General features: G+C 44.8%; 1 protein-coding gene across 3 annotated transcripts in view; it reads right to left on the bottom strand.

The window, feature by feature from the left end:
• Positions 1–27649, bottom strand: part of ULK4 (unc-51 like kinase 4) — a 215037-nt gene that overhangs the window by 50579 nt on the left and 136809 nt on the right. For 2 of the 3 annotated variants that reach the window (XM_045579448.1, XM_036431957.2), the window contains 2 exons: positions 21819–21985; positions 18192–18290 (listed from right to left, as the gene is read on the bottom strand). In XM_045579448.1, coding sequence (XP_045435404.1) covers positions 18192–18290; positions 21819–21985 — 266 coding nt within the window. The remainder of the gene's footprint in view (positions 1–18191; positions 18291–21818; positions 21986–27649) is intronic. The other variant, XM_045579447.1, reaches the window with a different exon arrangement.

Raw genomic sequence — 27649 nt, forward strand, 5'->3', positions numbered from 1 at the left:
ACTTTGAACTTGTCTGTGACCAAATCATCATCAACTACACAGGTGGGAGAGAAAGCACTTTTTTTCCATGTACTCAGAGATTCTTAAAAAAATAAAAGGGGGGGTGGGTGCTAGAATGAAATATAAAATCTAAAACTTCTCAGAAAACTCACAGGCAAAATCTTTTTGACCTTGAGCGAGGGAATGATTTCTTAGCTAGAAGTGAGAAAGTACAATGTATAAAACGAAAAATGGATTTCATCTATTTTTAAAATAAAAACAAACTTCTCTTTGAAAGACTGTCTAGTTCATTACATGCTCAATACAGGTGGATATTACACCACCAGCCCCATCAGAAAGGTCCTTTTAATGGAGACTGTGGTTGTATCAGACCCCCAAACTAGGCCATGCTTCTTGCCCCAAGTAAATGTCTCCTCTCTAAACACCCCACTTTTCTGGGTGGTGCACATCTTGTAATAGATTATATGTCCATTTCTCTCCAGCAATCAAGATTCAAGGCCAAGACCATGGCTCAACTTCCACTATTATATTAGACCTCATATCTATCTGTACTGAAACCTCACCCTATCCTACCTTCACTGATTTACTCATGTTTCCTCCTTTATATAGGATTTCCAGACTTGACAAAAAGGAGCACCCAATTAAGTTTGAATTTCAGGTAAACAAGGAATCTTTTTTAGTGTCACTATGTCCATTTGGCATCTTATATTTTATCTGTCAGCCCTAACTTTATTGTAAACATTCTTACTAGCCACGTCCAATGTTTTGTGGGAGAGATGAGATCATAAATATATACACACATATATATACACACACAACTTGGAAATATCTCCAAGTAAACATTTTGAATGTTGAATCTGCCTTAAAACAACTTCAAATCGCATTTGTAGTGCTTAGTTCCCTTCCTTCAATCTCCACAGTACAATGCATTTCAGAATCTTTCTCCTTTTACATTCCATTTTTTAAATACTGCCTGGTGCAGTGTTTTGTCAAAAATTACATCGGAATATTTAATGTCAGAGAAGAGAATATATTAACCAAGAAAAAAACAACAGCCACTTAATAACAACAATACTTCCCACCCTTTTTTGCTATCTAAAAGCGCCTGGGAAAATGCCCCTCGGTGTCGTTGGGATGCTTTAAGGAGAATTCACAGCAGGCCATCCATCCTTGCTCCTCTGCATTCTGATACAGCAATCCCTCTTGCCCAAATCAGCTGAGGCGGCGGCAGGAACTATCATTAGGCTGATGAATGGCAGCAATTCCAGATGACAGCACCCAAGGAAACACCGCTGCCTGCGGCCCTGACGCTGCCCGCCTTCCCCTGAGAGCATGCTCGTGTTTCACTGACCCCCAGGCACGCTGTTACTAAACGTAGACATTTAGAGGGAAGAGAACCTGCCACTGCCATTACTGATTTAGTTATTAGTCTACAAATCACTGAGAGTTAACAAAAACAAGTTGAAAGACACTGGCAGGTCAACTCAGCCGTGACCTCTGGGCTTCCGGCGCTGTCCTGACTTCCCTAAGGAACTTCACGTTCTCCTGGCCAGCCTAGAGAACGGGACCACATTCATTCCAGATCGTCACCCGTAGATGCAGAGGGGGCTTAAACAGTTCTCTCAAAGCAGCCGAGTTGCAGGAACCAGAGAGGGCACAGATGTGCCAGCACTGACTGCGATGGCAAAGGTGCTTTGGCCTGGTCACGCTGTCACTTGCTGCTCTATCTTTCCACCTTGGACATGCCGGTGGAGTCGGCGGCCCCTGGCTGAGAGAAGGATGCTGGAGAAAGTCATCCAGGAAATAACCAAAGTCCCACGAAGCTTGTGCCACTCACAATCCATCCTCCACACAGGAGCCCCAGTGGTTATTTTTATTTATTTTTTAAATATTTTATTGATTTTTTTTTTTTACAGAGAGGAAGAGAGAGGGATAGAGAGTTGGAAACATCGATGAGAGAGAATCATCGATCAGCTGCCTCTTGCACACTCCCTACTGGGGATGTGCCCGCAACCAAGGTTCATGCCCTTGACTGGAATAGAACCTGGGACCTTTCAGTCTGCAGACCAACGCTCTATCCACTGAGCCAAACTGGTTTTGGCCCCAGTGGTTATTTTTAAAAATTTTGATTAAACTCGATCACCCTCCTGCTCAGAACCTCCGGTGACTCCTCTCTGTCTGGAGAAGATTGTCCGAGCACCGAACTGTGGTCCGCAGACCCTGCCTGAGCCATGGGGCCCTATGACTGCAGGACAACAGTCTAGACTAGACAGTGAGGCCGGGGGAGGCAAGATGATAGTGTCTCCAGAAACTTACGTTGGTCATCATTCACCGCTGGGACCGCCATGGCTTAGATGTTCTTAGGGTGACATTATAGCTAGTGGGTAGACCCATGCGCATGAGTTCAGGGGACAGGTCACGGCTAAAGACACACGTTTTGAAATCCTCCAAGCACGGACATCACGGGAAGCAAGGAGCTAAAGGAGTTACTCATGGCAGCCCCCCAGAGGGCAGCCTCTCCTCCCTTCCACGACCTCCCCTCCTCAGGAACTTCAGGAGTGCTTCATTCAGGGGCGCGCAGTTTCTTCTCAGCATCCACTTCTTTAGGGAAAAGTCCTGGCATGATTTGGGGGGCACACCCTGGGCTGCTGGGTCTTCTGCATGTGGAGACCGGAGAGGAGCATTAGAAGGGTCCATGGCAGAGCTGATCAGATAGAGGCTTCTGAAAATGGTCCTATTTTCATCTCCTCCCTGAGGCCAGAGGTGCTATGGGGCTCAGAGTGGGGAGGCCAACACCATGCCACCCCCGAACCCTCCAAGGACGTTTGGGGCCGGGCTGCCTCTACCCGGTGGGATCCTCCTCAGGGCTTCCTTCTGACAGCCAGGAATATGCCGAGCCTTTAACGTATTAGCGACTCCTTCCCCTTCCTCTTCATTGTTAGAAGTCGATTCCTTTTTGAGCTCCATACTTCTCCTTTAAGGGCATTTGGGGGGGCAGGACTGAGTGTGGGATAAAGAGCAATGAAAAGAGGCCTTCCTGCTAGGATTCTTTTGGCAAGCCTCACACTTATTCCACAGCATGAGGATCATTTTAATGAACTAAAAACGTGTGCGTGGAATTATGATAACAATCTCTTTTAGCCCAGTCGGCATGGCTCAGTGGTTGAGCATCAACTTATAAACCAGGAGGTCACTGTTCTGTTCCAGTCAGGGCACATGCCCATGTTGTGGGCTCTATCCCCAATAGTATCAGGTAGTGGACCAATGCTTCTCTTTTACCATTGATGTTCCTATCTCTCTCCCTCCCCCCTCTCTCTTTGAAATAAAAACATTTTTTTTAAATTACTTTTAATCTGTGTATTTATTTGAAAAGAATTTGTATTTTTAAGTCTTACCACCTGCATGCCCCTGGCATGTCTCCTCATCCATTTAGGTCATACTTTATGCCTTTCAAAGTGTTCTACGGTTAGCATCATGATTGGCATTTTCCTGTTATATTTATGTTTGTCCTTTTTTTATGGGATGGTTTAGTCACATCTATAAAAGAATTTCCCCCCATTTCTATTTATATCAGACTAATACCAGTATATTTTTAAAAAGCTATTGGTTTCTGTGTATTATATTACATGCCATGAATTACTGAAGTTTGCTTTTTAGTTTCAACAAGTTTATTTTAATCTCTTCTCTAGGTATGAAAATTCTCACAACTGTGAGTAATAATCAGTTTTAGTCTTAATATCTATTTTTCTTGTCTGTAATATACCACTACCCATCGCTGTTGACTATTAGTTGTAGCAGAAGGGATTCCTCTTTTCCCAATCTTAATGAAAATGCTTTCAGTGTTCATTACTAGGAAATAACTTTCAACATCTTGGGAAGATTCACTCTATCTTAAATAAAGTTTCTAAACTTTGAGTGGCCAGTTGAACTTCTTTAGCATTGACTATTATGACCATGTTTTTATTCTCATTCAATTTCTTAAAATTATTCCATTATAATTTTCCAGTGCTTGAACTATTCTTAAATTCCTGGATCAAACCCTATTTGGTCATATTGGCCCTTTTAATATATTACTAGATTTGATTTACCTTTTTAAAAAAAATTTCTTACCTATATTCATAAGTAAATGTGATCTTCAATTGTTCTATATTATTTTAAAGTAGGCTATGGCTTTAGACTTATGATAGCATTATGACAATGAGTCAGGGAGCTTTCTATCTTCTCCTAAACTCTGAATTATTTAAATAACATAGGAGTTTAAAAATTTAGAACTTGCATTAAAAAACAATTAGTCCTGCACTATTGCAATGATAGATCTTGTAGATGCAAGACATCACATTATGACAATCCAGGTGTCTGGTATCATTTTTTTCTATTAACAAGGTTTTTTCTTTTTGATAGAAACTAACGGAGTCCTTGCATTTACCCTGCAAACTGGCAGCCCTTCTCAGTTGCTGTGAAAGCAGTCTGAGCAGAATGAAAGAGGAAATTATTCATTTCTCCCCCAGCTGCTGCAAGGCGGATTCCATCTCATGTCCTAACATCGTCCTTGAAAGTGTCATCATTTCCAGTAAGGCAGTCCTGAGAGGCATCTGAAGGGCTGAGAGGGTGCCCGGGTCCTGGGTGATCAACGTCCAGACATCGTTCTGATTGGGTCTCTTACTAACAACGTTTGCTTTGGTGATGATGCTTATATTGACAGCTTTGAATTTCTACATGATATGCATACTTAGAAGATTTCTTTGTTGGATCAGTATATTCCACCTGCTTATGGTTAAAACGAATTAGACCTGTATTCTTACTTAAATGGTTGAGCGGCTTACATCATTGGATGGTTAAGTTTTAACTTCTGAAGTTTGATATTTTTATCTGTTCTGATACCAATTTTGGTCATGTATAATTTCCTATAAAAGCATCCCCTCTATATTTCATGAGTATTATACATATTTCACATTTGAGTGTTTATATTTCCTTTTCCCTTTCCTAATGCTGTAGCCATAGAAATCCATATTAAAACTGTGAGTTATCTCATCTTTACTGGTCAAATGGACCCCAAAAAATTTTAGGCTCAGAAGATGCAGTGATGGTGAAGATACAGAAAAACAAGTACATTTAAATACCTTTGATTTGAATATAAACTGCTAAAAATCTTTTGGGAAGTTCTATGGCAATTAATGTTTATTAAGATTTAGAAGCACATTGTAATCGAACCATCTCATTTGTGGGAACTTATCTAACAAAAAGAAAAGCAGAAGTAGCTAAAACCAATCAATACTATTGTGTCATGCTTATAATAGCCAGCAAATGGGAACAACGTGAATGGCCATCCACCAGGAAATGATTGAATTGAATAAATAATAGTATACAGATATCATAAAATACTATGCAGCTGTTAAAAGAATAAGATCAATGCGTAAGTATCGACTTGGAAAGATGTTTATAATATTGAGATAAGTAAAAAGAAAAGTAAGTTACAAAATACCTACACTATGGTCCTATTTTTAGAAATGAAAGTCAAACAATAAAAGAAACTCAGTGATACAAGTGCAGGTGATTGTAAGCAGAGTGAAGAGAATGAAAGGAAACATCAAAAGTAACCAAGGTGCCTGGCGGGCATGGCTCAGTGGTTGAGCGTTGACCTATGAACCAGGAGGTCACCAGTTCGATTCCTGGTCAGGGCACATGCCCAAGTTTCAGGTTACATCCCCAGTGTGGAATTTGCAGAAGGCAGCCAATCAATGATTCTCATTGATGTTTCTATCTCTCTCTCCCTCTCCCTTCCTCTCTGAAATCAATAAAAATATTAAATTTGAAAAAGTAACCCTGGTTACCCTGGGGTAGTGCCATGGTAAAGGGAGGGCACACTCTAGTTGTACCTTAATCACCTGTAAATTTTTTGAATTCTTATAATGTGCTTATGGCACCTTTTATAATTCAAATATATGAAATAAATCTGCCTTCCTTACTCCTAAAATTTTTAAAGGGGGGCATTTCCTGGGCACCCTCTGCAGTGACCCTCATGCACTGACATACATCAAATGCAAAATCTGCTACAACCAGTGACCATGGAGATGCGTGAAAGGCTAATCTGCCTGTAACAGCTCCAGTAACAGACTGCCAGGATGTCTCATGACTGTCAAATAATGAACAAAGGACACGTGGAAATGTTACTCTCTGGTTCCAAGATTCAAAAATGTATAATAGAACTATATAGCTTAGAGTTCTTAAAAATTACTGTTTACTGGATCCTGGCTATTGAAAAAATACACGAAGCCCTCTCTATGCTAAAAGAACCCCTTCTGAGGAGCTCCTCTCTGAATGAAATAGGTTTGAGGTAGAGAATGTACCCCAAAGGAAAAAGAATAAGAGATAATACATTTATTCCTAAAGACGGGTATTTCCATTAAAAGAATGGATATCTGAAATTGCAAGGCTATTAAACTTTTAAAACCACTTATCAAGCTAGGCAATTTTTACAGCTGGAAAGAAGAAAAGTCTGTCTAAAATTGGCTAACCATAGTTATGGCTTTATTATCTAGACATTTAGAATACATCCTATAAGACTGTCTTAACTTTACAAATTAACGGTTCATTTATTCAAAGAAACTGATGCAGAATTAAAATTAAAAGGAGATTGCTTGTCTCCGGTTTTACTCTGTAGGATGCTGTGGCCCCAAAACCACCTTTACCTAGAGCTCGGCCTCGTACACCTTCGTGCCCCGTGAGGGACACTCACCAGGGAGCTGACACGGCAGTTCCCTCCCACTCCAATAGAGCCCAATATCAGGGCGACTAATTGCGGAGCCCCGATGAAACTGCCGGGAACACCCCCGGGTACACATTTCACACATTAATGAGGCTGCTCACAAAGTGAGCTTAGTACAGTGATATAGATGTTTATTAGATCAGTAATACGATTACAGGACATACTGAATGGGAAGGGCCTCGGGGAGCCATAGACAGGACAAAGTTGCAAGCATTAAACGAAACAAAAAAAGCCAAACATCGTTATCGAAACTGCTAACGCAGATACGGGTAAACATCCACACTATTAACTATGCACACGCTTTTTCTGCTCCAAAAATGACGATGCGCAGGCATGCTTTCTGAGGTTACACAAAATCACGGGGCTTTTTTCAAGGGAAGTCGCTGCTCATCTTACACACCCGCCACTTCTAGAGACAACTGGGGGTTGTGTTGTGAAACTGTAGCCAATAATGGGTTTCTCACCGCACACTGTAGTACTGCTGAGTAATACAGATAAACTGCTGAGTAATACAGCACTAACCACCAACACAAACAACGCAGCACACACCCGGTGGGGGACTTACAGCGCTGAGTTCTCCACGCAGTGCTCTTACTTCTCCCAGCAGCCCTGTGAGGTGTCCGACCTTTCCCTCTCCTGTGCGTAGACTTACCCACTTGTCCTCGGTCACTCACCTGATAACCAATGAAGCCAACTCAAACACCATTAAATGGACAGGTGTTCAGAGATGACCCCACTGAGTCATGGGAACATCACAGTGTCTTGCCAAGCAGCCTCTCATGCAATGTCAAACGAATAATCGATGACACTGCTTTGTGATCACGTGTTCAAGATGTAAGCATCTCTCTCTTTGTCGCTGTGACCTGTAAAGGCACAGCTCCGTGCTATCAGGAGTTGCTAGCTCTGACCCCTGCCGCCAGGAGTGAAATGCAAGACTCACTACAGCCAAAGACAATGGCTGGGAAGACGGGAAGGGCTCCGCTGCCTTTAACAGCTTCTCCACAATTTAAAAACCTGGCATAGATTTTTGCGAGGCTGAGATATTAAAGAGCAGCCCTGACAAAATAAAATGCAATCAGTATGACCTTGAAGGAGGGAGAAAATAATGCAGGTATAGGCACAGCAAGTTACCTGTTAGCTATCAACATCTCAGCTTTTTAAATATGGGGTTTTTTTGTGGTTTTTTTTTTAAAGTTGATTTCAGAGAGAGGAAGGGAGAGGGAGACAGGATTATTGATCAGCTGCCACCTGCACATCCCACACTGAGGATCAAGCCTGCAACCCAGGCGTGTGCCCTGACCAGAATCAAACCGGTGACCTCCAGGTTCATAGGCTGACACTCACAGGGCAAGACCTCAGCTTTAAATGGAGAAGACATGCCTTAAGTCTGACTTTTTCTCTCTGATGAACCCATTGAGAAAAGGTGCCTTTCCACATGGAAAGAGTCCTAAAAATGCAGCTTTCTCTGGAGGGTGACATACTGGGAAAACAAGGCTCTCTGGTAAGCCTTAGGAAACCCACCAGAATAGCTCGCCTCCCTAGAGACCACTACTGACCCCCAGGTCTGCAGTAAGACAGAAATCCTATCATGCCATTCCCTTTTGCTGGTTTCATTAGGATGACATCAAATTAAGTCAAAGAGATGATATTCCATAGCGTATTCTTTGCTATTATCTAATAGGACCCAAACTCCCAATTATTTAAGATTATGGTGCCAAGAATAAATAAAACTCACTATATTCGAAGAAATAGTATTTTTATAAATAGGTAGGTGCTGCTCCCACTTATCAAATAATTACATGGCAAAGGATAAACAGAACCAGTGTAATAAAATCTCAATAGTACTTGATGTTTGAAATCTTTTACAAATATACCGGCACACAGATATCAACCTTACTCCTTACAACAAAATAATCCTGTATAAAACAAATATCTAAATGTCAAAACAAAAACACATACACCTGAAAAGTAATAGAAGAAAAAGAAAAGATGGGTGAATATAATCCTAGAATGAGAAAATGGGAAGACCTTTTAAACATGACATAAAACTTAAAAGTCATGAAGGAAAACACTAAATTTGACTACTAAATGAAAACTACCTTTATAGCTGAAGCACCAATAAAAAAGAGAGAGAGAAAATGGGAAAACCATGTCTTTCTCATGACAGAATATACTTCTTAATATACAAAGAGCTCTTAAAAATCAATAGAAAAGGTAAACTAAGTAGGAAAAAATTGGCAGATTACACTAAACCAATTACAGAAAAAGACACACAAATGGCTAATTAATCCACAAAAGATGCTAAACTTCACTCACGATAAAATGAACACAAAACATCAGAGACAGATAAGGTTTCGTGTATCAGCAGCAAAGATGCTCCGACGCCATGAAGCTGTAGGTAGTGTGGGGAAACCGGCTGCTCTTCCGGCGAGGACGCTGGTACTCACTCAGCCTTTGGGGAGGGCACTTCGGAAACACAGACCCAAACCTAACACGGACAACCCTTCTCTCCAGCATATCACATGGGGTTCTGCAGAGAAATGAGCCAGTGGAGATCTATGGAAAGAGATTTACTAGCGGGGACTGGCTCACACCATTTTGGAGGCTGAGAAGTCCCACAGTCCACCACTTGCACACCGGAGCCCAGGAAAGCTGGTGGCGCAGTTCCTGCCCAAGCCCAGATCCAGGGGAGCCCATGTCTGAAGTCCTAGTCTGAGCCTAAAGACCCAAGAATCAGGGGCTCCAGAGGCCGGTAGATGGCCTGAGTCAAGCAGAGAGCAAACCTGCCTAGCTCGGCCGTCTTGCTCTATTCAGGCCCTAGGTGGGTTGGGTGATACCCCCATTGGCCAGGACAGATTTTCTACGCTTAGTCTGATTCGATCTCATCTCTTTCAGAAATGCCCTCACAGGAACACCCTGAAATAATGTTTTACCAGCTATCTGGGCCTCCCTCAGTCCAGCGAGGCTGACACACAAAAGCAAGCATCCCACCTATAACAATTGGGTTTCCAGGAATTTATTCTATGATTATGTAATTATAAACAAGCATAACTATATCTAACAAAGATACCTGGTGTCAGAAAAACTACCCCCCCACCCACAATAAATGTCCATTAATAGGGGAGCTAACCAATTTCATTATGGGATATTCATTTGTCCGGTGCCACGGCCATAAAAAATAGCTAGGCTTATATGTGCTGATATGAAACTTTTGCTCAAACACATTGGGAAAGGGGAACCAAGTTAGAGATTTATATGTAAAAAGGGGGCCTGTATACACATTTATTTATACACATATATGTAGATACACACATATATACATATAATTATAACAGCACACTTTTCCCCCCTCTGGGTCTAGATGAGGAGAAAAATGTTTACTTTTTATTTTTTTAACCCTTCTGAAGAGTTTGAGTTACTTTTAAAAAAATATATATTTTATTGATTTTTTACAGAGAGAAAGGGAGAGGGATAGAGAGTTAGAAACATCGATGAGAGAGAAACATAGACCAGCTGCCTCCTGCACACACCTACTGGGTATGTGCCCGCAACCCAGGCACATGCCCTTGACTGGAATCGAACCTGGAACCCTTCAGTCCATAGGCCGACGCTTTATCCACTGAGCCGAACCGGTCTCGGCGAGTTACTTTTTTTAAATTAAAAAACATCTCTATTGTTGAAGGTATTACTTTTAATGTGTGTATATAATTATGATTTTAATAAGACACTAGCACATCAAATCTCTATGTCAAATGCAAAACATTTGGAGGGGGGAAAATGTAGAATACTATAAATCATGCAAAAATATTAAAAAATCAGGTTATGCCCCAACTGGCTTGGCTCAGTGGATAGAGCATCAGTCTGCGGACTGAAGGGTCCCAGGTTCGGTTCCGGTCAAGGGCATGTACCTTGGTTGAGGGCACATCCCCAGTAGGGGTGTGCAGAAGGCAGCTGATTGATCTTTCTCTCTCTTCGATGTTTCTAACTCTCCGTCCCTTTCCCCCTCTCCCTTCCTCTCTGTAGAAAGTTAATAAAATATATTTTAAAAAATCAGGTTACTGTTAACAATAAAATACATTTCTTAAAAACTCAGAAGGGAGCTATCCTACCAACATATCAGGATAGCCGACTAATTCTTCATTTTTTAAAAATTAAATATATTTTATTGATTTTTTACAGATAGGAAGAGAGAGGGATGGAGAGTTAGAAATATCGACGAAAGAGAATCATCGATCAGCTGCCTCCTGCACACTCCCCACTGGGGATGTGCCCGCAACCAAGATATATGCCCTTGACTGGAATCGAACCTGGGACCCCTCAGTCCACAGGCAGTCGCTCTACCACTGAGCCAAACTGGCTTCAGTTAATTCTTCATTTTTACCTTTTGATATTAGGTATGTGAATATATATTCATGAAAGCATAAAAATATATTCCTTTATTTTATTATTGTTTCATATTTCATTTTATATTTGTTCAGGATTAACAGTCGAAGTGTTTTAGTTTGAATTAATTTTTAAATAATAATCTACGGGAAAATGGATTTCAGTTCTTAAATATTCCATTTATTTTTCTCCAGTGATAAATTAAGAGAAAATGATCACTGGGTTAAACACTGAATTTTCTGTATTTGCAGTGTTTCTGCATGATGAATTTTGTAATTATCGCAGTCTCCACATTCTAAACAGCTTTGAGGTGTCATTTACATGAAATGTTGGTGCCCTATTTTTGCCTAAAGTATATCTTTAATTATAAGCTAAAACCTAATTATACAAAAAGTTACGTGTCTAAAATTTTACCCCTCAATTCACACTGATGAAAAAATAAAAGATAGGATTAGCTTCACCAAACAATTTACACTTAAATTTCCTTCTCTGTAAAATGCATGGTCCCTCTTTGCTGTGTTTGAAAGCCTTCGACCCAACAGCCATGTCCCTGACGGTAGAATGATCCCAGGAAATGAATCCCACATGCGAGTCTGGAGTGACGTCCCCCTATTGCTCCTGAAGACGGCTTAATCCACAGACAGACAGAAACCATGGAAACGTAGCTACTCACGACCCTGGGGAATCCAATCCAAGTGAAAATAAAAATATCTAGGAGAAGAAACACACACGTGCTTCCAGTCCAAAATGACGAGGCACCGATGTCTAAGACACATGCCGATGGGTTCACATCAAGGCTGATGCTGCTTAATCTGTTGTTCCAGATCACGGAGGCATGACTCCAGGAGAGTCAAAGACTGCTCCACACAACTGGATCTGAGAATAAGTTGTAACTGCGTACTGAAGAGGAGTACAATTACTTTTCTGCCCAACTGATGCTTTAACAGTGGGAAGACAGACCTGCATGCAACCAATATTCCTTAAGAATATTTCTGGTTGATCCACTTTAAAAACACTGTCCCATTTCAAACTGATTTTTCATAATCTCTTGAGTGAATTTTAAAATAATGGAGCTTGAAGGGGCTGGCACAGATGTTCTAATCCAACCACTGACTTGTTGGCAGGAAACAGTCATTTTAACTCCCGGTGAAGCCTTCAAAGGAAGTGGGTGAAAAGGTGCTTCACGCGTTGTGCCAACTGGCAGCACGGGGTCTTGGGTAAGGACATGTCAGGGGCCGTCTGCCCCGGATGCCGGCGTGGGAAGGGGGCCAGGCAGCCACGCTCTCTGACTGTAATTAGAGATCAGATTCGGGGCTGCTGCTGGTGGCGTGTCCTCTGCAGAGGGGGGCACGGGCCAGCTCCCTCAATTACGATTGGCAATTGTCATAAGTAATATAGGTCCAAGAAACTCACACCTGCTTTTTTCTACAAGAAACTGCTATTCTTATACTTCATGGATGTGGCACAGGTGCCAAGACACGGGGCTGAGTCTGAAAGCAGAAGAGCAACATTTTAAAGCTCACCATCAAGCTTTATGTTCTGCTGAGTCACATCTACCTGCCTGTGTGGCAGGACCAAGTAACAGCACATGACAGCAAAGAAGAACCAATTCCCTGCCATGGGCAGGCCTCCCAGATCCGAGTCACCACCCAACAGAACAGTACACGGGCCTTGCCTGGCAGGCTTCTCGAGTGGATCTCATTGATAGCAGCTCCAGCGAGAAACTCAGGGTGCAGAGTTGGTGGACACGCATGACCATTTCCCCCAGTGCCACCAGGCAGAGAGAGTGGGAGGGAGGGACAAATTACCTGGGAAGCTTGGAGTCACCTATCCGATTGGACTCTGGGATTTCGAATCCAAATTTAGGAAAAAAGATTTGACTGCTCACAAAACAATGATGAGGTGTATAAGGCACGTGAAGCTAAAATGATGTTCCAGAGACTTCTCTCCATCTGAGGCCGAGAGCATTGGGGACCGACCTTTGGAAGGAAAAGTGCTGGCAGCGAGCTTGGCACACCGCACTCTGGGCAGAGCAGGAAGTCCCCTCGGTCCCCCCCTCGGAGGGTGACAGGCGCATTCGGACAGTCAGGGTCATTCACTGTTTATTTGTGTACTTTTTTCAAGATGAAAATAACTTCATTGCATATTATGAAATTCATGTTCATTATAACAATAATTTTTTAAAAAGTGGGAGGAGACAAAACAGGAAGCCATCTATTTTTAAGTAAAAAATTGTTGAGAAATACCATTAAGCCCTTGGTATAAATCACTCCACCCTCACCTCCTTTGTGCACTTTATATAAACATATTTGGAGCATGACATAAATCAGCCCCCATTACAATTTAGTTTTGTATATACTAGATTTACAATGTCCTGGGTTTTGGTGCCTTATTCATGCATCCCACAATTATTTATTGAGCACTTGAAAAGTGCCAGGGAGAGGGCCAGGAACTAAACACACATGTGACTCCAGTCAAGATAATGGGTGAGACTTCAAAATTTGCACCACCACCTCCATAATAACCAAAATAAACTTTTAAAGATGCAGATTAATAACTCTGTGGACCACACAAAAGCTTGAAGTTCAAAAGCAGTCAGCAGCAGCAACCAGGAAATGGATCTTCAATGTAACACACACACACACACACACACACACCCCCGCCCCCCACACACACACAGGGGCAAGGACAAAAGCCAGGCACAGAGCGGGGGCTGGGATTCCTGGCCACAAGAGCGGGCTGACCAGCCGTTCCAGCCCCGGGCTCCAGCTCATACATGAGCTCCTCTACTGTTGAAATCAGCCACAGGACCTGGGCCAAACCCCCTGCAGGCTCAGGCCTGGATTTGATGAAACCCAGTGTCCCTGTGCGATGGAAGTCTGGGCCTCAGATGTGTGTCTGCATTGGGGGACTCGGAGAGAAACGAGGTGACTGCACCACCTGGATAGGAAGGAAGTCTGATCGAAGACACAAAACCACCAAACACAATGACTACCGGGGGAGCTGACTCAGGAAGAAAGGAAAATAATAGAGCAACACCAGCATGACTTACTGTATAAGTTGTCTTGAAGCATAACTGACATGCCATAAACTGCACATACTTGAGTGTACCACCATCAAGATCACGTTCATATCCATGACCTTCAATAGTCTCTTTGACTGACACCTCACTACTGATTACAGCAGCGTCACAGTAGCTTGCTCTCCTATTTCTAGTCTCTTGAGCTAGAAGCTGAGCTCACGGAGACCTTTCCTCTTTCCGAGCACAGGAGTGACTGAGGCTAAAAATGTCCCTTTCCCAAGGACTGTTCCACAGCATCCAACCAATTCCGACATGTAGTGTTTGCATTTTTATTCAGTTCAGGAATGCTTTCTAATTTATTATTTTTATTTGATCCATGATTATTTAGTGCTGTTACTTTGTTCCATATATTTTGGGATTTTCCAAATATCTTCTATTGATTTAAAGTTTAATTCCATGATGGTGGGAGAATATAAATATACATACACTTTATAAAAGGTGAACCATGATTTTTTTAAAAAGAAAACGTTTTTTAAAGCCTCACAAATTTGTAAGTAACCTATTTAATTGAGGGAGCAGGAGACTGTGGCATAATTTCTTGCAGGAACTGTTATAAAAGGCATCTAGGATATAAACCCTGGCTTCCTCTTAAGAAATAAAATATTTAGGTCAAACAATTGCCTTGTTCTCTCTTTCGGTCAGGAGACACGGTCAACTTGTTAAATCCTTCATTCACCATGTCTTATACCACAGTTCCCAACTGAGGGTTCAAAGATCCCCTGAAATAGTGAGTTGTGTGCATAATTTGCATAGAAGTGATTCTAGGCACTTTTCTGGGAAGAGAGTTTGGAATTTTCCAACTCTTAAAGCAGTTCACGCTCAGAACGGACTAAGAATCACTGTGTCATACCTACATTTCACTGTGATCCTTCTGGTGTATAATATAAATTCAGGTAATAACTTATGGGTTGACAGGTTTCATCTCCTAAGGATAAGTATGTTTACTTTCGTTTCTGGAAAGAATCTCAAAAGCTAACAAGTTCATTCACCTGCCTTCAGGCAAAATGCTTCCAAAATTATCTGAGTCAGATGAAAACGAAAAGCCTGTTTATTTTTCCCTCTGGGAATGAAATTCCAGCTGCGCCCTGGGGAACCTGTTACATTTTTTAACAACCGCTGGAAAATGCATCTTTGGCCTGTGTGCTCTAGGTTGGGTCCTCAATAGCCATAGAGCTTTCCCCCACTTTATACACAGCTGTAAACGTCTTAATCTTTTCCAGAGGAGACGTATAGAAAAGGTCATGTTGCAGCCATTCTCAAACCTCAGGACTCCAGGGATATATGTCCAGGTCCATGCCCAGCTCACACATGTTAGGCAGACATCGGCCAATATATGAGAGCCCAATATGATCCAGTTACTAATAACATGAGCACAGTGCCAGGAAGCTGGAACCCCTCGGATAATACACTGCAGGGAGGGGCAGAAGTGTGGGTATAATGGCATCTGGTGGGGATGTCACCAGACCTTCACTGTTCTGGCCAGTGGTTAGCCTAGTCACCCTCCCCAATGGGTACAGTACACGCTAGGCTTCCCACATGCACCCCCCTTGCCTGTCTCTTGCACAGGGTCTGTGGTCCTCTGTGTGCAAATACTGGGCACCCCAAGCCCCCCACTAGCAGCGGCACCTGCTTCCTTCTGAGAACCTGCCCCCTGGCTGGGATTCAGCTGCAGCCTGAAGGGTAACTTCCTGCTTGTCCAGGGGCGTGGCCCGCTCTGGCCTGAGCACCCCAGCGAATGCCTCCCCAGCCTGGGGCTGCAGCGGGCCTTCTGCATGAGGTCTGGCCTGCACCTTGGGGAGGGGCCCCTGTCCAGTTTGTCCTTCAGTGGGTACTCTCCCTGAGCTGACGGTTTCCTGGAGAGTGCCTTTACCATCGCACAGTCACTCTTCTGGCACAGCTTCCTCATTCTCTGTATTAAAAGTCTCCTGTTTACAACGCTGTGCGGTCTCTGCCTCCTGATGGGACCCAGGCTGACCGTCACAACGTGTTAGTCTTGGATCCTAGTCACGGGGAGTATCTGCTAACAGTGCATCTTTCATTGTTTGTAACTTTCCTTCCAGCTTAACTGTATTACAGTTAGAGAATTCCTATGCGTTGGAATGTATTGACATTCTTTTAACATAACCAACGCATGGCTAACTTCTTTAAAATGTTGCCAGAGAACGGAACAGAAGGTGCAGTCTCATTTTCAGGGCACAGAGGTGGATAAAATTCTAATAGATCAAGTTTTATATTTCTATTAGAGGTAGATACGTTTCTAGTAGATCTATCTTATTCAAGCTTTTGTATCTTCTATAGAGGAGTCAGCCAATGTTTTATATAAAAAGCCAGACAGTAAATAACAAGGCTTGTGGGCTTTAAGGATTCTGCTGTAACTCAGCTCCACCACTGAGGTGCAAAAGCAGCCACAGACAATGTGTAAACAAATTGTCCTGTAGCTGTATTCAGTAAAACTTTATTTACAAAAGCAGACAGCGGGCCAGAGTTGGTCCACAGGCCCTACTCTGTCAACTCCTGATCTACGTTATTATTTTTATCCATGTGGCTGGTCAGGCAACGAGAAAGCTGTGTCGCATCTCAATACTACTGCGTTATTGTTGCTGCTGTTTATTTCTCCCTGTGTGCATGCTGCCCTTCTCATTGCGTTGGCCTGTGCTCTGATACTCAGGACAAGAAGATTCCTTACCACTGTAGCATCCTTCTCTTGGTCCAGTTAAAGGTTTTCTGTGTGTGGGGGTGTGTGTGTATGTGCACATTAAATCTTATATTTAATACAGGAAGACATTTAGAAAGAAAATATAAGACAAGGAAATTAAGACCAAAGATAAGTTTAACAAATAAGAGCAAACAAATCTCAGAATATGTAAACACCAAAACTTTCACAAACATGAATGGGAAAGAGTCCTAGAAATTTATAATGGATTCTCCATCTGAATTTCTTCAGCTATTTTTAATCTTGTTTGCTATAAATATGATTACCATCCTACATAATGCATTGTATCCGTCTGTATACGCACACATGCCGTTTGAGTCTTTCATACAAGAGCACGTGGTTGCGTTAGTCCCTTCTCTCTGGTCCGTGGACCCTCCCGTTTCCTCCGCCAGGGTCCAGCCCCCAGACTCGAGCTGGAGCAGTTGGTTCCTGCTGCTATTGCCCCGTAACTTCATGCCAAGTTCAACACCAGAGATCCTCTCGCTCTGTCTGGGGCACGGCCAGTCCTCCTGGGGGTCAAGCTGCTGCCTCCCGTCACTGTGAGCCCACTGCCTCTCTGTGACCGCTCTATTCCATGTGCGAAACCTTCGCAGCCTTGGAGAACTGAAGAGTGAGGCCACAAGTGATTCATTCCCTAGGTCGCCTGCACCCCTAGTTCTAGGATCCCCAAATCTGGAGAGGTTTTCAGGGAGATTTGTGGAAGGCCATCCACCGGCCCTCTGAGTGCTCTGGCCGGTGGAGGGGAGAGGGTGGGTGGCCACGTGTCTGTATGGTGGGCCCTCTAAGTTGGTCCACACGCCAAGGTTCTCTTGGGCTCTTTTCCTGTAATCCGCGGTTTTCTGTAGCCTCACCTATTTTTATCTAATTCCACTTATTTCATCCTAATTCTGCGAAGATTGGGGGAGCCCTGCATGCCAAGCACAACCCTAAAAACTGTTTTTGAAAGAGAACTGATCCCCATAACGTATTATTTTCCCTTCTCGGAATTCATTTCTTGCATTTTTTTTAAACCCCGCATTCATTAAGAAGGATCCGAGATTCTGCTTTACTTAAATATCTAAGCCACCTGGTTTTAAATAAAGTAGAGATGTAGTCATCCCAAGCCAAATGAGCCTCTGAAATTCCTCCTGGCTCTAGTTTTGAAAGGAATTAAAATAGCATGAAGACTCCAGACATCATGAAATTCAAATAAAATCACTTCAGCGCCAGCAGTGCTCAGAGACACACACAAACAGGTGAGCCCTTACCAGCGGGATGAGCAGGCTGACGAGGGCGGTCAGGGGCTTGCTGAGCAGCAGCAGGTCCTCCGCGGCCTGAGTGTCGCCTCCGGAGCCAGCCTTCTGCGCCTTGAAGGAGGCAAAGGGGGAGGGGGGGGGTCTGGAGGTTAGGCAGCTTGGCCCTGGAGACAGCTCCCCCCCACCGGGCAGATGAACACGGCTGTGGGTACATTCCACCTCGGTCCCCTGAACAGGAGGTGTGCATATGACAAAGGATGCACCACGGCCACACCACCAGCTCAGGCTGCCGAGGCAGACCGGGTGGTCCACAGAGACAGCGGTAACAAGGGCTGTCCCTGGGAAGCGATGCCCACAGGCTGCAGTGGACAACCAGCCTGAAAGGAGGGGCTCCTGGCCCCATTGTTCAGGTGGGAAGACTGAAGCTCAGAGAAGTACAGCAGTGCGTGTGACTCCCACGTATCGACAGTGCACACCTACTCATCCTGCTGTGCTTTCCTTCTCCGCACGCGCGCGCACACACACGCACCAGCGACACTTAGAATATGTGTCCAACGTAACACTGCGCGCAAAGTCTTCAGAGAAGGTCTGGAAAGTATAGGCTTCCACTGAAATTAAAATTAGCCATGGGAAGCGAGTGACTTTCATTCCAAGTGGGCCTTCTTGCAGGAGTTCTACAGAACTGTCTAATTCCAGGGATTTCTAACACAGGCAGGCATAATTTCATACTAGAAAAGGCACTGGTTAGTAATTTTGTTTGCTATAGAATACAAATGTTTCATTCAATGCTTCCTCTGGGTTTTTACTTTCACTTGGAAGGAACAGAACTGCTTTTTGGGTGATGACCTTTGGCAGACCAGGCTACAGGCTGCCCCTCCCGAGGGCGGGAGCCTGGACTCCAGGGCCCTTCTCACAAATACCAGGTTTCCCTCCGCTCCTCAGGCTGATGGGGCAGAAGGTGAGTTGCCTGCTTTCTTTGGTTCAGAAGAATTGTAAAATCAAACGCCTGCCTTTTAGCCACTTGCACCGGGAGGGGAAACAAGGGTAGAGTTCCGTTCCAGAGAACAACGGGCCGCACTGCCCCGGAGGTCTGCGCCTCTCCTATCGCAGCTCTGAGTTCCGCCTCTGAAACACCATTGCAGAGAGAGCATCGGCCTCTGCCCCTTAACCAGCCCAGGGCAGACCCTCCCGGTGGTTACACTCTCAGCAAGAGAGGACGGGACACTGAGCTGGGTGGTAGCTGGCCGGGTTTGGAAGATGTGGTTGGATTGGTTAGGTGTTTAAGGTAAAAGTCTCCATAATTTGGTGACAGGTCAGATGTGGAACAGGAAAAAGGAGAGCATGTGAAGGATGACGCCCAGGTCTGCGGCTGGCACAGCAGGACGAGGGTGGCGGTACTTGCTGGCAGGAGGTTCACGTAAGTAAGGCAGGACCAATTCTGCATCACAAGGCAGGCAGGGGTCAGGGCTGAGCTCCCAAGGGAGACTCTGACACATGCCTCCCTCCACTCCCTACTTTCCTGGGACACATTCCTGCACCATGTCCCTCTCCTCCCTGAGAAAGAAAAGTGCTTCATAAACCGAAGCGCTACTATCATTTCACACACTGGCAGTCCTCAATCCCCCGAATCCTTCACTTTATGGACGTCCCCGTTAGACATTTAGGAATGCGGGAGAGTCGCCGGTGTGGAGCATGCTTATGAGCGGGAGAGGCGGCTGGTGGCTCGGAGAGCACGGTCAGCTCAGTGTTTCAGGAGACAGTGTCTTTGGTGCACACTCTTCCCAACCCTTTCCCCTCACTCAGTCTCAAGGACTCCGCCTCTCTCAGACTAACGCCAGGTGCCCTGCAGATCAAAGCGGGGAGTGAAGCCAAAAGCAATCCATGGCAGCTGATATAGTGGAGGATTCAGAAAGACCACAACAGTGAGGTATGCAGTGGTGTTGAAGAAAATGAAAAAAATGAAAAACAGTGATCTACTGGTACACTAGCAAAAAAAGAAAGATAGAAAGTATTTCTATTAAGGAGTTTTCTTTTAAACAACCTTGACTACCTACCTAATAATCACTTATCTAATAAGAGATTTCTGGTGCTCTAGAATTTTTGAACTTCTGATTCCTTACAAAAAAAAATTTAATTATGTTTTTATTGATTTTAGAGAGAGGAAAGGAGAAGGAGAGAGAGAAACATCAATGATGAGGGAGAACCATTGACTGGCTGCCTCCTGCATGCTCTCCTACCTAGGGATCGAGCCCTGACCGGGAATTCAACTACCTCCTGGTTTATGAGTTGATGCTCAACCACTGAGCCACACTGGCTTAGCCTGATCCCTTTTATATTTACCACCTACAAAACATTTCTTTTTCACAGATTGATATCATCAATGTATCTATGAACGTAACTAGCAACTACATCCTGAAGATTTACATAAAACTCCTTCAGACACTGAAATAAGAACAGCTATTCTCTGAAGAGACACGAGAGGAAAAGCTAAGAGAAACCTTAATTTGGGACTCCATAGGTACTTAACAATGCTCTCCTGTTCACCCAGAATGATTACAGACGAGCAAAGAAAAACAACTATAATAAATAGTTCCAAGGCCATTCTCAGCTACTGGCTTTACAAGTGTGCGCTAAACACTAGCGACCATGTTTGCTGAGGAGATCTTAGAATTACTTACCCACCACGCTAGCTAAGCTAAACACTGGAGCAGCTTCGCTGTAGGTAAAAGTTACCATTTATCACAATGATGAGTAACAGAGGCTAAACCAGGCTCGCGAATTCATTCCTGGCTCTGCCACGCTGGCTCCTGGCGAGGTACCAACACAGTTTGGTCTCCCCGTTAGCTTCTGCATCTACTCAAGCCAACAGGCTATCGCTCGACATAAGCCTCTTGCAATTGTACCAGGATTCGAAACGTGACAGTGAATTCATGTCAGCCGTGTGCTTTCATGTGACTGGAGTATCAGCTGACTCAGAGAGAGAGCAGTAAATGAAATAGGCATGTGGAGGCACCTAACACGGGAAGTACTTAACAGACCCACGTCCCCTTCCTTCGTAGAGCACAGTCCAGTTTGGGGCACACTGACTGCATACACTTCTAAGTCTCAAATCCATCTGTATTTCCATGTTACTGGTCACAAGGGAAAGCGAGTGCTTGTTTACATGTTGCATTATGAATGTAATGCAACATGTAAATGTATACATGTGTATACATGTGTGTATATAAGTATATGTGTGTGTGAATGGATGCATGGGCCTAAAATCTCGACCAAGTGCTCCTGGCAAGCTGACCTTTCCCAATGGGGTGGCTAGGGCCCCTTCCGGGGGCAGGAAAGGCTGCACACGGCTTGGCCAGCCCCGGGTGCCCAGGGGGCTGACGGTCTCTGCCGGGAACGTTCCCCGATTAGAGCTCGCCAAGTCTCTGCTGAGGCCCCTCCTGCTTTCCTTTCCGATTTTGTAACCACATGATCCGTTCTTGGCATTGGCCACCAAAGATGGCTTATTGATAGTCTCTCTCTACAGGACGTAAGTTCTTTCTATTGTAAAACGTAAAGACACTTTAGAGGCGGATTAGCCAGAAGAGATGACAGGGGTGTGGTGCAGTGCAGGGCGGTGCCAGACCGAGGCTGAGGCCGTACCTGCAGGGCCAGCCGCACGACGCCGGACGTGTGGGTCAGCATGCCGTGCAGCACGTCCAGCAGGGAGCAGAGCAGCGCGGTCGCCGTCTCGTCGTCATTTTTATTTTCCAGGTCCAAGCACAGTGTGGCCGTTTCCGTGAACAGGTTACAGACATGATGCACCAGTCCTGAGGGTAAAAAGGAAAAGGGCAAAATAGTCATCATCATATAAAGACAGTGTGTCCCAGAAACCCGACAGAGCAGGTCTCCACGATGCATCAATGCTAAGCAGTCCTTCAACTCCGCTGTGTACCAGGCACACGGGGGAAAAGCTTTGCAAAATGCAGTTTCCAGGGCTCACCCCCGGGGAGACTGCTCAGGGGCCCGGGACGGGGACTAGGAATGCGTGTTAACAAAACTGCCCTTTGGAAAACACATCCTCCACGGTCAGGCTTCCCTGGGCCGGAGGGAAGCGTGCTGTGTGTGAACAAACTGTCCCCGGATCTGCTCGAAGCGCCAGCTCTTCACGCTAAGGACCAGGAACCACCCAGGGCGCTACAATAAGTGGGTCCTTTCCAGAGGATAAAGCATGGTTTTTTCCTGCTGCATTCCAAAAAAATTTAAAATGTGAGATTCACTGTGATTTCAAGAATTGGAAATTGAGAAATGGCCAGCTTGCCAGCTTCTATCGTTTTGTCCCTGCAAACTTCACATGAAGGGTTGGTCTTCTTCAACTTTTATTGATAGTTTGACGTCATCTGTCACAAATTCATTTTCGCATCTTGGGGCGTGTTATTGCTTATATTTAACTCAGACGTTTCTATTGTTACTGTTACGTAGAATTAAACTTGGAACTCCCAAAACTGATTCAGGTGTAAATGTGGCGAAAATACAACATGAACAATGTTATAAGCCTAAATGTGAATAGGACTTTAGGCACAGACAGATTGTCTGAATGTTCTAGAAAAAGTGATCTTCAAATAGAAACACTTTTACACAAGCAGATGGGGGAGCATGGTCAGGAAGTCAGGCATGTGCTATACACTGGATGCTGCTGCATCCAGTTCTCATGAAGATCGATTAGATGCAAACTCTGCCAAGCAGAGCCATTCAAACCCCGGAATCTCTTCCAAACAACGTGTCCTGTTGTTTCCAGGAAACCAATCTGGTTTCCCCGCATGAGTGCAAAGCAGTTCTTAGACTGCAAACGCAACTGAGGTTGTCACTAAAGGCAGAGAAAAACCAAACTACACAGTCCACTCCTCGCGGCAAAAACTGGTGCAAGTCACAAGGCTGAAGATAAGTACGGTTGACGGAAAAGCAGAATGAATTATCACTGCCCAGTTTCTTTATCAGGCGGCAAGGTCTGACAGCTCATACTATCAACGGCACGCGGTACAGAAAAGCAATTATTGCGACACGGGCGTTATGGCCACGGGCCTTCCCCTCCGAGGGAGACCGCATCACTCACGGGCCAGGAATCGGCCCCTGGCTTTCGTGAGCTGCGGGCGGGGAAGAAGGACTGTACGGCGTTGTATTGCGGGGAGAGATGCCTTCCTTTGGGGGACCCGCGATTACTCAGTGCCATGTTGTAGACAAGAGTCCAAGATACAGTGCCAGGGGGCGAGTGTTGGTGAGTCTTCCTATGGGGTCAGTGGCTCTTCAGAAGGTGGAGGCAGATCCCTAGGTCCCCATGTCCCTGCTGCTTCACTCAGACTCAACAGCTGAAGAGCAACTGTGAACCTGACCTTCATTCTGTCTTCAAGGAAGGAGTGCAAGGCTGGGATGGCATTCTCTCCCACCGGCTACGGGAAAAGACGGGCACCCAACGCCACGCCCTGGCTGGGCACCCTGACGTCACCGGCTGTCAGGGAAGGTGCTCGTGAGATTAGAAATGAAATAAGATGTAAACTATTTCTTCCCAACAGTGGCAATGCCAGCAAAGGCAGCAGAGGCATCTGGGAGAGTCCAGTAGTATTATATTTCCCTGCTCAAATGCCATCAAAACAACTTCTTAGTACTCCATCCTAACATCTCTAAGAGAAACCAGCATTCATTAAGCCAAACAATCCAGCAACTATTTGCATTAATTATAACCAACTCCCCAAAATAAATCCAAGAATTACTTTGTATTAATTATAAGCAAATCTCCAAAGGAGTCAACCCTCCCCCCCAAAGTTATTTTCAAGTGTTTAATGTTCTGGGGATATTAATGTGCATGAGCTATTCCTAGCTCCGGTCACTGTGTCCTTATTATATTATTACTTTTTCAAAATCTGTTGGGAATAGCGAAATGATATGAGAGTACATTTTGAAATGCCAAGCTTTTGAAAATACTTCCTAGTTCTATCACTAATGATCTGAACACTCTAAATCCCAATGTCACCTCCCCAAACAGAGGCTTCCTTCCAGGTAATCGGACATGGACATCCCACAAACACGTGGCCGTGTCCACTCGGATTCATTCCCGTCAACTCAACAGACAGCGCGGAAGAGAAGCACCTGCAGAATCTGGTGTGAGAAACGGTTCTTTCCCACGTTATCAGCACTTAGCCAGCAAAACCAGCACCAACCACAGCAGCTGAGTCAAAGGCCTGCTTTTTAAATAGAAATTCATGGACGGTGCCAGAGGCAGTGCTGGTCTGGGACACACCGACAGGGTACGTGGAGGCGTCTGTGAACTGCGGGTCCTGGGCCACAGCTGCCAAGCTCGGGTAATGAGCGGCCACCCGCACAGAACCGGCCCCTCAACAACATGTCCAGACATCTCTCGGGCTCCAAGGCGATGAACCATTTCAGGGCAGGTGTTAGTCCAGCTCCCCCAGAAGAGCCCTGGAAGTCTGCCCGGTGCCTGATACCGGACCAGCGCCTTTCCCTGGCCGCACCCCCCCACCCCCCCCCCCCCCCCCCGCACTGGCACTGGCACTGCCACGTCTGCACTCCCTCTGCCTGGGAGCTCTGGCTTCCGCTCTTCACCTAAGCCTCCCCTCACACGGGGCCCCAAGACCGAGAGCCCCTTCTGCTCGGCTGTGCCCACAGGGAGAGCGACGCTGCACAGGTTTCGCTGATGAGCATGACGAGGCAACTCAGTTCTGTGCCCGGATGAAATGCAGGCCGGGGACTTCACAAATATGACAGAGGCGAATGTTTTAATTAAATTTTTCCTTAAAAAAGCGGGAAGGGACTCAGTATTCAGAGCACTCGTTTTGAATTACATTCCTAAGAAAATGATGGATATGGGAGTATCTTTTTTCTTTTCTTTTTTTTAAAAAAATATATTTTATTGATTTTGTACAGAGAGGAAGGGAGAGAGGCAGGGGATCCAAGTAGTAGGAGACGGCAAAAACAAGAGCCAGAAACGTCGATGAGAGAGAAACATTGACCAGACGCCTCCTGCACACCCCCCACCGGGGATGTGCCCGCAACCAACATACATGCCCTTGACCGGCATCGAACCTGGGACCTTTCAGTCCGAAGACGACGCTCTACAACTGAGCCAAACCGGTTTCGGCTGGGAGTATCTTAAAAACAAACTTATCCCAGCCCCCTTGGGCCCCCACTGGTCCCTGGATCCTATGTTTAGCACTTAGATCCACAGAGAGAGGAGACCACTGTATTAAAATATTCCAAGCATACGATTTATTTAAAAGACTTGACTCTCACGCCAGCTGGTTTGGCTCAGTGGATAGAGGGTTGCCCTGTGGACTTAGGGGTACCGGGTTTGATTCCAGTCAAGGGCACATGCCCAGCTTGTAGGCCTGGTCCCCAGTAGGGGGCATGCAGAAGGCAGCCAATCAATGACTCTCATCATTGATGTTTCTCTCTCTCTCTCCCTCTCCCTTTCTCTCTGAAATCAATAAAAATATACTTAAAAATAAAAATAAATAAAAGACTCTCATTTGCACGCCTTTGGGGAATGTGGTAGAATGAATAATGCTCCTTCCTCAAAGAGGTCCACATTCTAAACCCCTGGAAACTGTGAATAGTACCCTACATGGCACAAGGGACTTCGCAAATGTGACTGAGGGCCTGGAGACGGGAGATTACCCAAGAGGGCAAAATGTGATCACAAGCGTCTTGTAAGAGGGAGGCAGGGGATCCGAGTAGCAGGAGACGGCGAAAGCAAGAGGCTGTAACGACAAAAGGAAGGAGCCCCAGCCCAAAGAGGGCAGGCGGCTCCTGTAAGCTTTTCAGTTTTCAAGGCAAGGACGTGGGAGCCTTCAATAAGCACAAAGCCCTGCAACACCAGGACTGTTCTGCTGTGGTAAGCAACTAGACTTGTGGGTTTGTTGCTATGACAACAAGAAACTAATGCAAGGAGGGAACACAAGTAATTCTCTTGGCTCGGTCTGCCATCTTCACCAAGAAGTCCTCAGCCACTGTTCCCGCCGATGAGGTGCCCTTCTAAGTCTACATCAGCAGGTGGGCCGAGAACTCGGCAAACCCAGTTGGACAGTATATTCACTACCCTGTTTTGTGGGGAAAGCATGTGAATGGACTCATTTTCCACATGTGTCAAACACAAGGCCCGCGGGCCAAATCCGTCCCACCAGGCCTTGCAATGTGGCCCGCACCGCGCTGTCATCACTGCACTCCGCTGCGTTTCCATCACAATGACAGTTTATGACTGTTCAGTAAACCATTCGGCCCGCGATTTAGGCTGGATTTTAGATTTTGGCCCCTTCTCTGATTGAGTTTGACACCCCTAGTTAGCCCAAACTATGGAGGACACCGTGTCATTCAAATTATAATAGAGAACGCTCACTGGCCTGGGAGTCACACCCTGGTCTCAGTATCAGTGTTTACCGAGGACCAAGGACCCGGGTTCCATTTCCAGAGCCTTGATCCACAGAAAATGAAGGAGCCCGTGTGCTAGCTGAGGCTCCTGCTAGCTCCGATATTTTATAATTATGTCCAGAATCCGGCAAATGCACATTATTTACCTCTAAACTTATTTTCAATAAAAATGGATCATAATAAACTATGCCTATTATTTTTTTAAAGTATATTTTATTGATTTTTTACAGAGGAAGGGAGAGGGATAGAGAGCTAGAAACATCGATGAGAGAGAAACAATGACCGGCTGCCTCTTGCACACCCCCTACTGGGGATGTGCCCGCAATCAACATGTCCTTGACCGGAATCGAACCTGGGACCTTTCAGTCCGCAGACCAACTCTCTATCCACTGAGCCAAACCGGTTTTGGCCCATGACCATTACCGTGTTTCCCCAAAAATAAGACATCCTCCAAAAATAAGACCTACTTACAGGTTTCCTTCTGAGTGAAATATAAGGCATCCCCCCGAAAATAAGCGCGCTCCCCACCCTCAGGCTAAACATGAGAGATTTGGTCCACTGATTCTGAAAGAAATGGAGTCACAGGAAATTTACCAGGAAATTCAGGAATTGGATTGTTATGATGATGTTCCAGAAGATGATGACATGATTGTCCTTGAATAAATGAGTACATTCTTGATACTGTAGGATTCACAGTTTATCTGGTTTGTGTTGATAACTACCGTACTACCATACCGTATACAGGTAATAAATTTCCTTTATTTTCATTTAACAATAAATGTGTACCGTATTCTTCTTCATGGAAAAATAAGACATCCCCTGAAAATAAGACCTAGCGCATCTTTGGGAGCAAAAATTAATATAAGAAACTGTCTTATTTTCTGGGAAACAGGGTATTTATAAATCAATACTTGAAAGCTAAAAACTAGATATTAGAGTAAGTCAATACAGAAAAACAGTAATGTTGGCAAAAAACCAGTCTGGCTCTTACCATGTGCCAGGTACTATTCTAACTGCTCTAACAGGTACCTAACCAAAATCCCATTCACAGCTCC

This window comes from Pipistrellus kuhlii, unplaced genomic scaffold (assembly GCF_014108245.1).
Source record: "Pipistrellus kuhlii isolate mPipKuh1 unplaced genomic scaffold, mPipKuh1.p scaffold_m20_p_11, whole genome shotgun sequence".
NCBI lineage: Eukaryota > Metazoa > Chordata > Mammalia > Chiroptera > Vespertilionidae > Pipistrellus > Pipistrellus kuhlii.